This window comes from Mauremys reevesii, unplaced genomic scaffold (assembly GCF_016161935.1).
Source record: "Mauremys reevesii isolate NIE-2019 unplaced genomic scaffold, ASM1616193v1 Contig22, whole genome shotgun sequence".
Taxonomy (NCBI): Eukaryota; Metazoa; Chordata; order Testudines; family Geoemydidae; genus Mauremys; species Mauremys reevesii.
In genome coordinates this window covers 136,379-153,630 of record NW_024100832.1, presented here as the reverse complement: position 1 = coordinate 153,630, position 17,252 = coordinate 136,379, and the positions used below count along the sequence as shown (strand labels likewise).

The 17,252-nt window shown below is 57.7% G+C and overlaps 3 protein-coding genes across 4 annotated transcripts in view; all 3 read right to left on the bottom strand.

Moving 5' to 3' along the window:
* LOC120393532 (zinc finger protein 777-like) overlaps nt 1-15,385 on the bottom strand; it is a 41,844-nt gene extending 26,459 nt beyond the window's left edge. The window contains exon 1 of one of the 2 annotated variants that reach the window (XM_039518132.1): nt 15,100-15,385. The gene's annotated coding sequence lies outside the window, so the exon portion shown is untranslated. The remainder of the gene's footprint in view (nt 1-15,099) is intronic. The other variant, XM_039518130.1, reaches the window with a different exon arrangement.
* Nucleotides 1-17,252, bottom strand: part of LOC120393533 (zinc finger protein 777-like) — an 88,623-nt gene that overhangs the window by 40,322 nt on the left and 31,049 nt on the right. The window lies entirely within an intron of this gene.
* Nucleotides 4-15,107, bottom strand: LOC120393538 (zinc finger protein 282-like). The gene is made up of 8 exons (XM_039518156.1): nt 14,916-15,107; nt 10,380-10,781; nt 7,206-7,332; nt 4,781-4,894; nt 3,339-3,452; nt 2,682-2,795; nt 1,412-1,531; nt 4-901 (listed from the first exon to the last, which is right to left on the bottom strand). Exons 1-8 carry the CDS (start codon nt 14,937-14,939, stop codon nt 342-344), a joined length of 1,575 nt encoding a protein of 524 aa, XP_039374090.1. The 5' UTR covers nt 14,940-15,107; the 3' UTR covers nt 4-341.

Here is a 17,252-nt window from a genome sequence, read left to right as displayed (position 1 = left end):
CACACGGGTGGGATGTAAGACGTGTCATGTGGGCACAATAGGGGGTTGGTTCGCCAAGCCCAGCTCAGGCCAGTGCAGCCTGAGAGGCCCCGGCTCCCTGCTGCCAGCCCTGCGGTGCCCTCGGCAGCCTCATGCAGGAGACGAGTCCTCTGGTGCTCTGCCGGGCTGTCCTGGTGGGGAAAGCCCTTGGAGGGACCCACTGGTGCATGGCCAGGTGGCACAGGTGGGCGAAGCTCCTCCTGCCCTGTGGGGCAGCCCCCCATGGTGTGCACCCACCGGTGCTGCGTTTACTCCTCGGGGACAAAGCCCTGGCCACAGGCAGCGCACACGGACTTGTGCTCTCAGAGGTGGGTCTTCTGGTGAGCCAGGAGCGTGTCCCGCTGGCTGAAGGCCTTGCCGCAGGCGGGGCAGGAGAAGGGCGGCTCGGCCACGTGCGGCTCGTGGGGGAAGAGCAGGGGCCGCTTCTTGCGGAAGCGCTGCCGGCACTCGGCGCAGGTGAAGGGCAGCTTGCCCGGGGGCATGTGCTGGTGCTGGAGGCAGCACTGAATCCGGCCGACGCGCTTGCCGCACTCCCTGCACTTGGCCGGCTTCTCCGCCAACAGGCTCTTCTGGGGGCTGAGCAGCGACTGCTTCTGCCCCAAGCACTTCCCACGCTCGGGACACGGGCCAGGCCGCTCACCCCCCACGGCTCTCTGCTGGCCCCCGGCTGCTGTGAGCTCCCCCGTGCCCCTCTTGCCCTGAGCCGACCTCCCCAGGCCACTTCTCTGCCGAGCCGCAGGGCCCTCGCAGGGGCTCTTGACCACGGTCCCTTTGGACGTTGCACAAACCGCCCCGGGGGGGCCTGGGTCCTCGCCCTCCTCCGCATGATGCTCCTCCGCACGTTGGAGCAGGATCTCGTCACCTGCCGGGGCAGAAGAAAGCAGCCGTTATTCATGTCACCGGCCGGGCAGGGAGGGAGCGAATCCTGCGATTCAGGGGCTCCTGCTTTGGAGTCAAGGCCCATGACGCTGGCCGTGGTGAGCAAGCTGGGACACTCAGCGAGACGCTGGTTTACCGGACTGAGCTCTGAAAATCCTTTGCTTCCCTAGAGAAGGGCAGAGGGGAAGTTCTCCCCATCTCACCGTCTGAGGTGCTGGGGTCGGACCTGGGCCTTGAGCTCACCAGCGATGAGGCTGCTTTGAGCTACTCTGGCCTTGCACAGCAGCCGCACGTGGCCTGCTGGGAATTCCCCAGGTGGAGTAACGCTGGCAGGGCCAGGCCTACGCCCCTGGCCAAGGGGCCGTGCTGGCGGGGGATGGGAGGGGCCCGATGAGCCCGGCGGCCCGTGTGCAGTCGCAATGCGCTGGAAGTTGGCTCTGACCAGCTCCTTTAGCCACTCACTGGTTCCGAGCTGTCGCTCCCCAATACTCACCTGCGCTGGGCTCTCCAGGGAGCCCCCTTTGCTCCAACGCCGGCAGAGTCCCAGCACCCGGCTCTGGCTCCGGCTCCGGTTTAACCCAGGGGGAACGGGCAGGCGCAGGAGCAGGAGATTCTGTGCACAGGGAAGAGCAGGCTGGGAATTAGCAGACGGTTTCTTACCATCGGGACAGACGTCCTGGAAGGGGCTCCCGACAGAAGTGGAGGGTTTGAAGGTGGAGCTTGTACGTTTCTGAGCGGGTCAGGTTAGTCTATCCAGGGTTTGACTACAGAAGAGCTGGTTTGGCAGGTTCTGTGGCGGGCAGGCACTTCTCAGCTGTGGGAAGGCGTGAAAGGAGGAGTCCAGCCAGCTGTGCCTGGCACCAGGGGACGCTTTGCTGGAAATACTAAACCGGAACCTTGGCTGATGAAGTCAGAAGGAAAATTCCTTGCCCGACTGGCACAGGCCAGAGAAAGGACAACTCTAAACTGCCTAATCCCTGGCTTTTGGCGAGCTCACGGCCAGCAACAGGACATCACTTGTGTGTGAAAGGCTGAGCTTCTGTAGAGGCCATGAGCGTGTCCGCCTGTCCAAGCGGGAGCCAGCCAGCGTGGGTTTGAGCACCCCCCACCGGGCCTACTCCTTTTTGGGAGTCTCCTTCATCAACATCTGCACAGGCTTAGCAAGGTTCGTCACTCTCTGGATGTGACAACTCCTGACTAGTGGGGCTTTTAGGCATGTTTGGAGCAACTGCACACATTCTGCTTGGATTTAACACAGATTTTCATGGCTAAATTAATATCTGGTGCCACCCTGGAAAATCAGGGCTATAAACAAACTTCCAGCAATGGGTTCCATGCTGGGGTGGCCTGCGATAGCGGGGACTGGACTCCGGGTCCCAGAGGTCCCTTCCACTCCTGGGGGATTAGGCTCCAGTTTGGCTTCTACTCCCACTTTCCTCTGAGTTGGGGGTTTAAAGCTGGCGCTGGCTCTTGCTGGAGGAGAGACGACACCTCTTTTGAATGGCTACAAAGGTGCTGGTGAGGCGCACGAGGAAGCAGAAAACGAGGGGCTAAGACCAGTGGTCAGACCACCCAAAGAGGGAGAGGAGGAGGGGCTCTGGGGGGTGGCAGGGCCGGGGGTGCGACCGGCTGGCTTGCGACCTGTAAACTAACAACACGTTAGAGAAGTTGAGCCCGGACGAGCAGGAATGGTAAAACGGCCTGGCTGGATTCCCTGCTCGTCCCCTCACGCCCTGTGCCCACGGCTCTCGGCTGCTACTCACCAGGGCTGGGGCCTGCAGGGGTTCTGCCTTCTCCACAGACCGGCCGATCCTGCGCACACGGCTCATCCTCTCGTTTAACCCAGGACGCGGCATCGGGGGGGACAACCTGAAACTCTGTTCAGGGCAAAGAGGATCACACCGTGTTCCCCGCTCTCGGCCGGAGCCGAACACCGATCTCAGGCCCCACCACCTTCACTTTGGACCCCTCCTCCGCTCCAAGACAAGTTTGTGCGGCTCCGCTGAACGGCCAGAACACTACGGGACACCCCCGCCCTGCTGGGCTTAATGAACGCAGAGCACCTGCACTAACGGCCAGACGGGTCAGGCTCCCACGCTGGAGGCAAGGGAGCGAGACAGCATCCTCTCGGCACGCAGGGCAGGTCCCGTCCCAGCTCCTGAGCAGAGGGGCTGCTCCCTGCCAGCACCCCCGGGGCACTGCCAGCCCCACACGGGGCGAGGCGACGGCAGGGTGTTGCTGCTGAAAGGCAGGGGGACAAGGCAGCAGAAGTCGGGTCCAGCAGTGCAGACGTGGGTGACTGGCTGCCCAGAGGGTAAGAAAACTGCTGCTGGTCCCTGGAGACGGCTGGGTGCAGACGTAAGAGCTCCGGTTTGATTACTGCACTCGCCAGCTCCAAGATGGCAAAATCCGTTACTCACCAGAGCAGGGGCTTCCACTGATTTCCTTTTCCCCAGAGTCCCCTCGGCCCCCGCAGCCCGGATCCTCCTCCTGGTTAATCCACAATGAAATGGCTGGTGCAGAGACGGGGGATTCTGTTCACAGGAAAGAGAAGGGCTCAGATTTCAGAGGGGCCTAGGGGAGTTGGGCACCCAGTTCCCATGGACGGTCAGTGGCAGGTGGGGGCCCGAAGTCGCTAGGCTGCTTGGCCAATCCCAGCCTAGGGTATTAAGGGTACGTCAACTTGCGAGCTGGACGTGTAGCCGTGGCGGTGGGAGGGGCTGGCTGCCCCAGGTCCATCCGTCACGGCTCAGATGAGATCGTACGTGGGGCAGCTAGTCCCTCCCGCCGCACCCCCACGGCTACACGTCTCGTTAGCCTGCTCCTTTGATCAGAACTCCCGTGGGTCCGGCTCCTTGGCTGGCCCTTCCCCCTTCCAGCCTGAACGCAGACACACCCTGCGGGATTCTCCTCCCCGCTGAGAGCTGGGCCAAGGAGCTTCACCCCCATCTCCGCCCAGCACCAGTTTTCAGAGGGGGCCCGCTCTGAGCAGACGCTAGCGCAGCTCTGAGGGGAGGGGACCTGGAGGGCTGCAGACGGGTTTGATGCCAGAAGGGACAGAAAGGGGGTGGGGAGGTGAGGGGGGGTGGGGGGAGAGCTGCGGATGGCACTCGCCGGGGACAAGGACAACAGAAATCCACGGATGGGAGGAGCAGCCCGTTCTGAGAGCTGGCTGGAATTTCAGCTTCCCTTTGCTCGAGTGGTTCCCCCGAGGGCTGGCGAGCCCGGCCGGTCTCAGAGCCCGTTCAGGACACGCGACGTTCTGCAGCACACAGGCTGCCAGGGTTAAACTGTGTAACTGCCCCTGGGCCGTTCAGGGCTTTGGGTTCTCAAAGGAGCTTTTCCCACTTGCCCCTTCCAGAGAGGCCTTGTCTCTTCTCCCTGCCCTGCCTAACCTGGGGGGCAGCCAGGGGATGTCCCGAGTCACAGGGTGTCTGGACACAGGTGAGCAAACCAAACTAGGGGGAGAGGGGAGGAAGCAGTTCCAAGATCCTGATCCGGATTTGGGGCTTCATCCCATCACTGCTTTTACCCGCTGGCTGGGATTCGATTAAAGAAGCAAAGAACGGGAATAACACACACAGGACGCTCAACCCCCTGGTGCAAGCTCAGGGATTCGGGGAAGCAACGTCCATTTCGCCCGAATTCCCCCAAACGTTCTCCTGTCCCTGGCACAAGTGTCGGATTGAAAGGGAGGGAATGAAAGAGCTCGTGAAGCTTTCACTGGATAGAGCCATTTAACGTCACTCCTGTGCACGTTCGCCAGGCAGTCACACCTCCAGCAACGGGAACGCCCGGCAGCCAGTGGAACCCAGCTGAAGCGAGAGGCCTCAGGGCTCATTTCTGAGCGGTTTCAATGTACCTGGGCCGGGGTCTGCAGGGATCTCGCTCTCCTCTGAACGACCCTGATCCCCCACACACGGCTCCTCCCCTCGTTCAATCCGGGACAGAAGGTCAGGTTTGGAAATGGCGTAATCTGCAGATGGAGAGAGACGCTCCAGTGTTTGAGTCACACAGCAGGATACTCATTACAGATCATTATCAATGGTTTGAAATACCCAACCCCCAAGTGCTGGGTGACAGGCGACGTGAAGAGACGCTGCACAGTTACAGGGATGCCCTGCACCGGGGCGGGCGCTGTTCCTCTGAGGGGTGGGGCTCTCTGAGTCTTCCTAAGGGAAGGGGCTGCCATGGGCACAGCAAGTATTAATCCACGTTCCTATTTATTAAGCACCAAGAAGCTGAGCAGGGAGCCAGGCACAGAGGGGCAGCAGGGTTCCTTTGGACACTATTTATACTACAATACAACCGTGCCAGGGAGCCGGGGGGCGCCGGGGCTGCTCTCCGACACCCAACGTACAGTCACATCCTGAAATTCCAGGTGCAGGATCTTAACCAAGGAAAACTTGGGGTGAAGTGGGCAGTGCATTTGGGGTATCGAATTTGCTGTCCACTGTCAACCCTCGGGATTATTCCCTTCCTTCCTCCTAATTACATGATGTATCTTGGGGATGGAAATATTGGTTAAAAAAGTGACCGTCCCCGCCCCTGCCGTCCTGACACGCAGCCGCTGGGGTTAACGGTTAACTTGGGTTAACCAGTGAGCCTAATGCTTACCGGTTAACCAGTTAACCTTTTACATCCCTAATGCATCAGGCTTTTCCTCTCTTCAGCTGCTTTTTGGACGCTCCAGTTTTCTGTCCACTAGGAAACGTTACGACTTGCGATTCCACACTGGTGGTGCTGACTGGAGGCTGCGGAACGAAGTGGAACCAACTCATTTCACTGGAGGATCCAGAGGGGTTCAGGGGGTGGGTTCCCGTTACAACGTGACCAGGTGAACTCAGCCCGGCTCTGCAGCAGCAGGACAATGGGCAGGTGACAGGAGACGGCTCAGAGACCTGGGACAAGGGCAGCCTGGCTCGTGGGAGCCCTGGCGCTGGCCAGTCTGAACGCTCGTAACCGCTGGTCTCTGCGCTGCCCCAGGCATGTTCCAGCTGGCTAATAACCCCGCTCGAGTGCCTGGCAGCCACTCACTGAATAACAGGTCCATGTACACTCCCTTCTCTCAGGGCACTGCCACTTTCCCCAATGGCTGTTGGGGGACAGGGGAGATTTAGACCTGCCCTCTACCCCAGGTCCTAGCCCAGGGACCCTCTAAGCATCAGCCACATGCCACATCCCTTTAACTACCTGCATTTGCCTGGGCCACCTCTCCATAGCCTGCCTTAATTGTCCTGGTAGCCAGCCAGCAGCAATTCCCTCATTCTCTGGTACCCACCAGCAACTACCTGCCTCAGCCCCTGCAGCCAGCCAGGAGCACCTCTTGTTCTCCTGGTCCCTGCAAGCAGACTTCCCAGTGCTCAGTCCTGCCTGCAGTGAGCTGTCTGTGGTCCTGCTGCTCTTCCCGCCAGCCAGGAACCCAGATTTTCCTCTTCCAGCTCCAGGCAGCAACTGACAGCACTTCCTCTGCTGCTCTCTTTTATATGGCCCTTCAGGCCCCTGATTGGCTGCTCCAACAGCCCTCTGATTGGCTGCTTCCCGTGCAGCCACTCTAGGCTGCAGGGGGCCTCCAGATCTAGTTCACCCTGTTACAGATACCCACACACACCAGCACTGAATTTGGTCCACTATCTAGAGTTGGAACTGGATGGTCCATACAATTAGTGACAGGGCATGGAATCTCTCTCTTAGGTGACTGGTTCAAATCCAGCTCAGGTCAGTGGGGAACACAAGCCATTACCCTCTGGCGGCTGGTTGGAAAGTACCTGAGTAATGCGACTTGGGTCTCCATGCAGCCGAATCACAGAAACCACCTTCTCAGTTAGAACTAGTAACTGGCCGTTCTAGCCGACAGGCCAAGGAGGGAGTGGGAATGAAGTTCATAGATGAAATGGCGAGACCTCCAGTGCTACCAGCTACACCATGTCACTATGTTCACTTGGGACTGCAAAGGTTTCCATTAGCTCAAATACAACTTCTGCCTTCAGTCAGGAGATCTGACATTAACGCAACAGTGCCAGAGTCTCTGTGCATGTATAGAATATGCACAACTCAATACACCCACCATCTAGGCTACATGTAGAAAGCACTGGAGGTGGAGCAATAAGGAACAGCACCGTGTATTTTAATCTCTTTTTAAAAAGCACCATCAGTCAAAGACACACAGTACAAGATTTTACCTACTGATCAACTAGGAATCAAAAGAACTGGAGAATAAACTTGAGCTGGAGCCAACTTCAGTGATCTCACAGCTTCTCGTAAGCGAGTGAAGAAAAAAGAATTACCCAGGGAGATCAGGGCCTCATAATTCCCCTTCATCATGTTCTTGTAAAGCTCCTTCTGCCATTCCTCTAAGCTCCCCCACTCCTGCTCGTTGAAATAGACGGAGACATCGTCGAACGTCACCGGCACCTGGAATCACAAGTGTTGCACACTCAGTACCTCCTGGGTCAATCCCTCCTGTCGTATGAATCAGCAGAGATGGGGAGGATCAATGTCACCTGGCTATTATTGGGGAAATTGTTAGAAATGGGTTTTATGTAGAAACACCCCACACATCACAGCTAGAGCTACACGACGCTATGCTGCCCCCACCCCCGCACCGGCAGAGCTGGAAAGGAAAAGCTGAATTTGGTCAGGTGGAGGGTAGAGCAGAGACTGCTTCCAGCTCTCCATCAATGCAAGCTGCGGCTCTCCCCCAGGATCAGTGCTGGAGCTTCCATCCTGCCCTCCAGGTACCAAGCAGCACAGCTCAAATGCTGCTAGGGACTCCACGTCTGCAGCTGCACCCAGCTCCCCCTTTCACAGGGGTGACCCTTCCCAGGCCCTCGGCAGGTTTCAGGAACTGGGACGATGCTACTGTAGAAGCAGTATTCTCTGAGTACTGATCCAAAGGGGATCATCTGGCCCCAGCAATTAACTGAGCTAGGAGGTCCCTGTGGAGCGACTCTTTGTTCAGGTTTTGCCTACAGAATTTGTTCTCTGAAGCTGCAAATACTGAGCAACATTTGAACTTAACCAAGGTTCCTGTTACCTCCATATGTGAGCACCCCACAGTCTGATGTGTGTAGCCTCACAACAGGCCTGTGAGGCAGGGCAGTGCTGTTCTGCCCATTGTACAGATGGGGAACTGAGGCACACACAGGCTAAGTGACTTGCCCCAGGACACATAAGAAGCCTGGGACTGAGCCCAGGTCTCCTGAGTCCCAGCTCAGTGCCCTATCCCCTAGGCCGTCCTTCCTCCCCTGCAGACATCTGAACACTGCACTCTGATATGGAGCCTGAGCGCTGATAGCTGTACGCTGCCGCCACGGAGTAACAGCAGGGAGGGAATGGCCCAGCACAGCCCCGGTGTTCCTAACCAGTGTGATTTTAGGCACCGTCACACAGGTTGGCAGCCAGATCGTATCACTCCCTTTATCCAAACCACTTTAGGCTGGTGAATAAGGAACAGCCAACGCAGCGTCAGAGCAGCATGTCACAACACAATTCACCTGTGCGCTACTGTAGCACGTTTCTGTAACTTGGTTAGAACATACCCTGGTCCTCCCAGATGAGAGAGGAGCAACCATGCTACAGAGCATGGCCCTGACTGGGGAAACCTTGCTGTAGACATAGGCGCCAACTCCATGGGTGCTCCAGGGCTGGAGCACCCACAGAAAAAAATTGGTGGTGCTCTGTGGCCCTGCCTCGCCCCCCTGCTCCAGCACACCTCAGCCTCCTCCGCGAGCGTGCTGCCGCATCCTGCTTCTCCCCCCTCCTTCCCAGCGCTTGCGCCGTGAAACAGCTGATTCGTGGGGCAGGGAGGGAGGGGGAAAAGGGGGAACGCAGCACGCTGGGGGAAGAGGCAGGGCCGGGATTTGGGGAAGGGACCCAATAGAGCGGGGGTCCCCAACACGGTGTCCCCAGGCACCACGGCGCCCACCGGGGCGTCTAAGAACACCCGCGTACTGGCTGGCGGATGAGCATCCGCTGAAACGCCGCTGACAAGCTATGTCATCCCGAGGCATCGCTGCTGAAATGCTGCCAATTTTCGGTGGCATTTCAGCGGCGACACCTCTGGATGCTGCTGCTCGTCAGCAGTATTTCGGCGGCGACAGCGCCTATTGATGTTGCGGTATTTCGACGGCGACGCCTATTGACGTTGCCGCTTGTCAGCGGCATTTCGGCAGATGCTCGTCCGCCACCAGGGTCCTCCGTGGCTCGTCGTCTGGCGCCTGCCAGACGAAATAGGTTGGGGACCACTGCAATAGGGGCAGGGAGGGGGCAGAATTAGGGCGGGGACTTTGGGGACAGGGTTGGAATGGGGGCGGGGCCAGCTGTGGGTGGAGTCAGGGCGGGGCCAGTGGTGGGGAAAGGGGTAGGGGGGCACGGGCACCCACTGGCGCCGGAGAAAGTTGGCGCCTATGGCTGTAGAGATGGAATGTCAACGGGAAAAGAAATCTTTCAATAGACTGACGAGAGAAAGAGGCCACAATTTTCAAAAGTGGATGTCTAAAGCAAGGCCTGGTCTACACCTAAAACTTAGGTCGATCTAACTTAGGTCACTCAGGGCTGTGAAAAATTCACACACCCAAAAGAGGTCGTTAACCCGACCTCTAAGCCCCAGAATTCTTCTGTCAATTTAGCCACCACCTCTTGGAGAGGTGGATTACTACAGTGATGGACAAACCCCTGCCGTTGCAGTAATGAGCGTCTGTAACACAGTAACAGTTCCAGGATACACATACCCATCGGTTCAGACATTCACCCTGTTATGCCAAGAGGTATGGTGACTGCAGAGGTCACCAACCTCTGACACTGGATGTAAACGCTTCTTTCAATTAACATAATCATTGGGGGAAATTAATCCCAAAATCTCCACCTAAGACAAAAGGTGTTGCGAACCTGTGGGAGGAGGGGCACATGCGAGCGTGTAACACACAGAAGTGATGACACTGAGGAGGGAGAAAGCCAGCAAGTAGCAGCCTGGGTGTCAGAAACACGGGTTGGTACTGGACCCTAGAAAAGCCTAGAGAGATTTTGGCTTTGGTGCTGGCTACAGAGGCTTGGGGCTATAAGCTACGACACACTCTTTTAGCCTTTTGTTCCTCTCCTGTGTTGGTAGAAGCAGGACTTTGTACCTTCCTTGTAAATAAACAGCATTCCAACAAAGAAGAAACCATCAATATCGAATTCCAGCAGGAACACCCCCAGGGCCCTGCACTGTGACTAGCCACTCAGGTCACAAAGGGCAATAGTTAGGCAATGAATAAATACCCCGATTTTCCAGAGTGCCGAGCACACGGCAACAACCCGCGGACTCCAACGGGAGCGGCTGGGTGCTCAGCACTTGGAGAATCAGGCCACTTATTCATTGCCTAAATACAAAGGTAGGAACCCAGCTTTAGGCACCGACTCTTGAAAATCTCCGCACGTGATTTAGTTCTGCCCCTCGGCAACAGCTGGGATATCGTTACCTTGGGGACCTCCCCCCTACTGCCTGGGGGAAGTCTCAGGATCCAGAAGTTCCTGTTCTTCAGCAGGTTCTCCATGTTCTCCAGCCTCCTCTGCAGCCGTCCATACCCCTGGATCAGAGTTCCCAGCGCCGCCCACTTACTCTCCAGCTGGCTTTCAAATTGCATCACTGTTTTCTCACAATCAACTAATTTCTTCTCTGCTGTTCCCACTCTGCTCTCCAGAGTCAGCAACCGTGTGGCATGGGACTCCACCGTCCTGTCCACAGCTTGGATTGCAGCTACTGCAGGCCACATGGAAAGCTCTGCCGGTTGCAGCCGGCTCTCTCTCGCAGACGTCTGTCTGGGGTCAGAGCGGGATTGGAACGGCATCGGGCGCTTTGACTCCGGGGCCCACTCTGGAGCCTGTTTGAAAGGACAGAAACGTAAGTGGAGCCAGGGGCTCGTTATTCCACAAACAAAACTCCACTTAAAAGGGACTGACGCTGAGCAGGAGTGAGATGCCCCAGAGAACCAGCCCTGAAAAGCCAGGAAAGGCCAATGGCCTCCTCTGAATCTACCGTCCACAGAGCACGTCCGCTAAGCGCCCAGCTCTGCGTCAGCAGACGGGATTCCCCTGTGGAGACGCACAACACATTCCTCCCGCCCAGAACAACGCAAACCCTTCCCCGCCACCTCCACGGCTACTGTGACACGTGCGCACAGGACCAGCGGGGGGGGACAAGGTTGCCGTTAAGGACGTGCTAGGAACGCGGTGCACGAAGAGCATTTCCGGGTCACTGGCGGGAGCAGCAAGTTCCTTGGCACGATGCCGAGTCTCTCGCTGTCTGTGGGAAGCTGCAGTGTGGGGTACGGTGAAGGGGAGCCTCAGACTCTGTCATTTCCTTGCTCCTTATGATTTCCCTCAGGGGGCGGGAGGGGTCACACCTACCCAGTCAGTGGGCCTATGGGGGGGGGGGGGTTCCAGCAGGGGAGAAGGAAAGAACAGGGTGACTGGAGCTGGGAGATCTAACTGGGTGGATGGGGGAGCTGATAGAACTGGCCGTACTCTCCCTAAATCCAGCCCAACTGTGCCCGAGGGTGGGGGAGGGGGCGCGGAGGGGCTGAGCACCGCCCCAAGCCCTTGCGGCCGGGGAGAGATGGCCAGAGCAGCGCTTCCCAGCCTCTTTGGCCCAGGACCCACTGGTAAAAGCTGAGGGTTTGTCACAGCCCAGTAAATAGCCCCCCCCCGGGGGGGGAGATGGGTGTTGAGAACTGACCCAGGAAGGGGGCTCAGGGCCAGTGCGTGGGTGTGTAGACCCCACCCCACGCTCACCCTGCAGCAGCAGCTCCTGTCCTGCTCAGCTCCCTGCTCCCGGGTCGCAGCACCGCCCAGGTTTGGCCCTGCCCCACTAATGGGGACCAGCTGCTGCACACCTGTGCGAGTGGCCTTGTGCCCGGGCACATGGGTTGCCACATCACTCACTCCGCTCTGGCTTGGCCGGCCCCGTTGTCACGATGGAGGGGCGGCACCGTGACCCCGAAGATCACAGTGCCCGGAGCGGGGAGTCAAGCCCAGCCTGCCTCACGAGACTGGAGCTGCAGGAGCCGCCACGTGGCCCTTTGAAACGTGCTGGCGCTCCCGCTTTGGGTCACGGCCCACAGGCTGAGAACCCCTGGACCAGAGCATTGCCCGCTAACGCTCCAGCTCTGTGCGCTAGGTCACATCCCTCTGCTGGGCTCGGCTGTACTGGACTTCCAGCCCCAAGCTCTGCTTCCACACACCAGTGCTGGCGGGGATCTGGGTCCCCTGGTAACGCTATGAATCGGCCCAGTTCCAGCTGCCTCTCCTGACTGAAACGGGCCCTGTCAGGATTTCTATCCTAAATAATCCACCTGAGACCTTCCTGCTGCTGCCTGAAATCACCCCCACCCACCCAGGGCCGTGCAGCCAAGCCAGAGGCAATGCTTACACTCTGAAGGCCGGATCCTGGGAAGAGCTGAGCACCTGAAAGGTGGAGCTTTGTCAGTACTTCTTAGGAGATGTGCAGCACCTTGCTGCAGGATCAGGTCTTGCCATATGACACAGCACAACGAGTACTTGGAATTGAGTGTGTCTTGTGGTAATGGCTAAGAGACCCAGACATGGGCCAGACCCCTCTGTGCCCGGTGCTGTTCAAACACAATATGATCAAACTGTTCTGTGTTTGCAGGGAGCCTGGCACAGAGGGGTCCGGGGCCCTGACGGGGGCTCTCAGCCATTATCACAAGACACACAAATAATATTTGCAATTAATGTTATCTGCTTTGTCCTCCCTTCCCCACCTGCCCCTCCCTGCTCACTCCCCCTCCAAATACTTGTTACTCTGTGGGAAGAGGTGCTATAGGACTGGGGCCCTAAGAAACAGAACAGGGGTCATCAAACTGGGGTTTGCGACTCCTCAGGGGGTCGCCAGGTTATTACGTGGGGGGTCGCCAGCTGTCAGCCTCTACCCCAAACCCTGCTTTGCCTCCAGCATTGATAATGGTGTTAAATATATAAAAAAGTGTTTTTAATTTATAAGGGGGGGTCGCACTTGTTGGTGTCATTAGGCATGACACTAGGTAACTCAGGAGGGTGGAAAACCACAGTGTCAATGAAGCCTTTCTGTAGTAGGCCTGAATGAACTAAAGTCACTCCATGTCTGACCAAAGTGCTCCCATGTTTGAACTTTAATCGACCTAACAGGCCAGCAACAGAGAATGGTTATCAGTTGCAACACCTGTACCAGAAGGTAATAATGAGGCCTGCTTGCTCCTGGCTAAGGGGCAAAATAACAGATCAAAGAGAGCAGGACAAGATAACAGTTCACAGAAGAGTTACTAACAAGCTAAATTGTTTTTTGCCAAGTATGACTTAACTGCTTAATGTAATTGCTATTGCAAAGTGTATCTGCTGCATGGGAATGAAAGGTGGGGAGAGGGGGGGAGGATAGAAGAGGCTTAGTTAAAGTTATGTATAAAAAAGAGAAAAGCTGCTTGTAGCTGGATGCTTGATCTGAGACAAGTCTGTCTCCTGGCACCGCTTTGAGATCTCAAATAAACTTTGTCTGCTTCTCCACCTTGGTGTGTTTATTGAAGCGAAGCACACCGGGCAACGAACCGCTGTTGCTGCCTCGGGCACTCTGTGCCGGCAACACACTCAGAGGCTTGCTGGGTGAAAGGGGTCACCAGTGCAAAAGTTTGAGAACCACTGAAGCAGAGTAGCCCTAGCTCAGGGATGAGCAGTTTTACCCCCCATCCACTGCTCTCTGCCCTGCTGCCATTAAACACCCCCCATTGCCGCCAGGCTCCGGCAGCCTGGACTGACACCCACGGAGCAGACTTCTCAGCAGCCTGGACTGACTCCCCAGGCCTCAGTGTGGGGGGGCCTGAATGGAGAGACCTGACCCCCTTTCCAGGGGTGCCTGACACTGGGCCCCAAACACTGAGGCGCAGGAGGTCAGCAAAGGCCCCTGGCACCGCTGGGCTAGGGAAGAGAGCGCGTCTCTCCAGCTCCAGCTGACAATCAGACCCCAAACCCCAGGCCAGAGGGGCTGGAGAGAGTTTCCAACCCCTGCCCCTGACAGCAGGGTCCAGCCCCAGGGAATTCAGAGTTATGCTCCTCGAAGCACAAGACAGCACCAAAGCCAGGATTGGTTTAATATCCCCTCCCCGTTCAGACACCCTGGAGCTAGAGGGCATGCTGATAAAATTTGCAGATGACACCAGGCTAGGAGGAGCTGCAAGCACCTTGGAGGGCAGATTTAAAACAAACTGACCATGACAAATCAGAGAATGGGTCTGAATTCAACAAGATGAAATTCAATAGAGACAAGTGCAAAGCACTCCACTTAGGAAAGAAAAATCGAATGCACAGCTACAAAACGGGGACGGACTGGCTATGTGGCCGGGCTGCTGAAAAAGATCAGGGGGTTACAGCTGACCACAAACTGAACAGGAGTTGTCAGTGTGATGCAGCTGCAAAAAAGGCTAATGTGATTCTGGGGCGTGTTAACCCGAGTGTTGTAGGTAAAAGTGCTGGACACCGGGGAGCCCCAGGCAGGGGGAGCTCCCAGTTCAATTCTGGGCACCACAACTGGGGAAAGAGGTGGACAAAGTGGAAAGAGTCCAGAGGAAAGCGACAAAAACGATAAAAAGCCTGACCTGGGTGGGAGGAAGTGCTGGAAACACCGGGCAGTTTAGTGTCAAGGAAAGAGCCCGGAGGGGAGCCCTGCCCCCCCCCCCCCTCCAGCGGCGGGGCGCACAGGGGAGAACGGGCTTCTCTGCAGCCAGGGACACGGGGAGTATTTGAGAGCCGCTTTTCACCCCGGGGCGCTGGCCCAGGCTCCCAAGGGGGCTGTGGGGTCCCCCGCACTGGAAACGTTTCAAACAAGTTGGACAAACTCCAGTCAGGGCTGGACCAGGGTTACTGGGCCCGGCCTCAGCGCGGGGGGGGCTGCACCCGAACCCCGGGGCTCAGCCCCCGCCCGGCCCGGCAGCCCCGCGCCCCCCGCGGCTCCCCCGCCCGCCGGGCCTCCCCTGGGCAGCGGCCCGCTCGGCCATGGCCCCCCCGGGGCGGCGGGCGGGGCTTCTCCAGCGGGCCCGGCCCGGCCGAGCTCCGCTCCCGCTCCGGGCTGGGCAGGGTCCCGGCGCCGCCTCGCCACGGGCCGGCCCCGCTGCCGGGCGGAGCAGAGCGAGCGCAGCCGGGAGGGGGGAGGGAGGGAGCCGCGGCCTGGCCCGGGAGCGGCGGGTATCCGGGTTTCCGCGCGGCCCGGGATGCTGCTTCCAGGCCCTGCCCCAGCCTGAGCTCGGCCCGCCCCGGCCGCGCGTGCCCGGAGCCCCGGCCCGCCCCTGGCCCAGCAGCCGGGGGGAGGGGGCGGCTGACGGGGCGCTACAGGGCGGCGGCACCGAGGGGCGACTCGAGCTTTCTTCCCCTTGAGAAACAGGAGGAAACCCGGGCTCTGCATTTGCCTGATTTGCTTTTACCTGCAGCTGCCCGCCCTCGGGGGCCCGTGTTAGCCCCAGGGAGCTCCCCGCAGTGGGGCAGGGTGACCAGCTGTCCCTATTTTGGGGTCTTTTTCTTATATAGGCGCCAGTTTTTCACATTTGCTCTGGTCAGCCTGAGCGGCCTGAGGCGAGATCTGCCAGGCAAAGCCCTGCGGCCCAGGCTGACAGAAACCAAACTACCACCCGGTCATCAGCCGCTTGCACCGGCTCAGAGCCATTGCTCCAGGAGGGGAAAATCTCCCCCATCCATGGCCAGGCCCCTGAGCCGTGGAGCTGACCTGGAAACGAAGCTTCTCTTTGCTTCTGGGGAGAGACTCGCCCAGGGCCAGGAGCGGAAGCTGGCCCTGCCTGGGAAAGGCAAGGCACAGAGAGGATAACACCTCCTGAAGAATAAGGCTCATTGGCCCCAACCGGGCAATATAATAAGGGAAATGAATATCTGAATGTTCATGTCCCAATGGCTCCCTCCAGCCCAGCTGCTAAACACTAACCCCAGTGCAGGCCTGTGTGGGGAGGGCCGACCCTAAGCCCAGTCAGTCACAGCTAGGCCCTAGGGCAGAATAATCATTCCCGCCACCCCCACTCCCCAAGCTGCCTGTGACTCAGGGCCCCCAGCAGTTGCAGAGACACAAATTCCCACTTGGTGAGGCTGGCAGCCTTAGCCAGTCACAACCATGGCTAGGATGCTGCACCAGGAAGCCAGATCCTGGCTCTGAGAGGGCTTCACATCCCCAACAGGCTATTTTCCAGCCTTCACTTGCCCCTCCCAGCATTTGTTTGACAGTCAAATAATAAATATAATAATAGGAGATATACCAATCTCCTAGAACTGGAAGGGACCTTGAAAGGTCATTGAGTCCAGCCCCCCTGCCTTCACTAGCAGGACCAATTTTTGCCCCAGATCGGATTGAACTCACAACCCTGGGTTTAGCAGGCCAATGCTCAACCCACTGAGCTATCCTTCCCTCCCAAATGTTATGCTCCTGCTCTCACACTGATTTTATCCATCAACATGTGGCACACAAACATACCTCCTTTTGGGCTGTGACTGTTACCAGCTAAGTAAAATGGCACCTGATCAGTGCTGGATGGAGGACCAGACCTCCAAGAAAAGGCAGGAGGCGGCCGGCATTTCAGCAATAGCACGTGTAGTTTTACTGGGGGTGCTGTATTCTCCCACCCACCCAGTACAAAGAGGTGGGATGATCTCCTAACAAGCAAATATGGACAAGCATGGCAAAGGATGGCCAGAGCGAGAGAAGACTGGAAGACGTGTTGTGATCGGCTCAGTTTCAACTGATGAAGGACTGACAGTCTACACTGTATTCTGTTCTATACAGGTTCTCGCCCCACACTCCTCCCCAGAGCACTGGGGCACCTCCCGGCAGTGCATTAAACACTGTGACTAACAGCTGGGACATTTGTTCTCTCCCCAGGTGGAGCAGTGTTTGCAGTGGAGCGTCCCGGCTGGATACACACACAGCTCTGTGGTTACGTCAGAGAAGGCAAGGTCTAAAAACTGCCCCATGCACATAGGACACGGCTACATGGCCCTGCAGGTCAGACGACCGGGGTGTATGCTGCAGAGTGCACTATAACGCTGCACTGCACCCGCCCTGTATAGATCCTGCCAGTGCAAACGAAAAAGGTCTCTCGTTCACATGACCAGAGGTGGACTACATTAATGTGAACTAGGTCACTCTCCGTCCGCACTCGCAGGATAATCACAGGGCAGCACTAGTTTACACCCCTGTAGTTCAAACTGCCGGGCCATGTAGACGAGCCTTTAGAGCAGAGGGTGGTGAGGTTTGTGATAGGCTTTAGCGCTGGGGCGAGTTCATTCCATAGGCTTGGGCTCTGTCTTTAGTT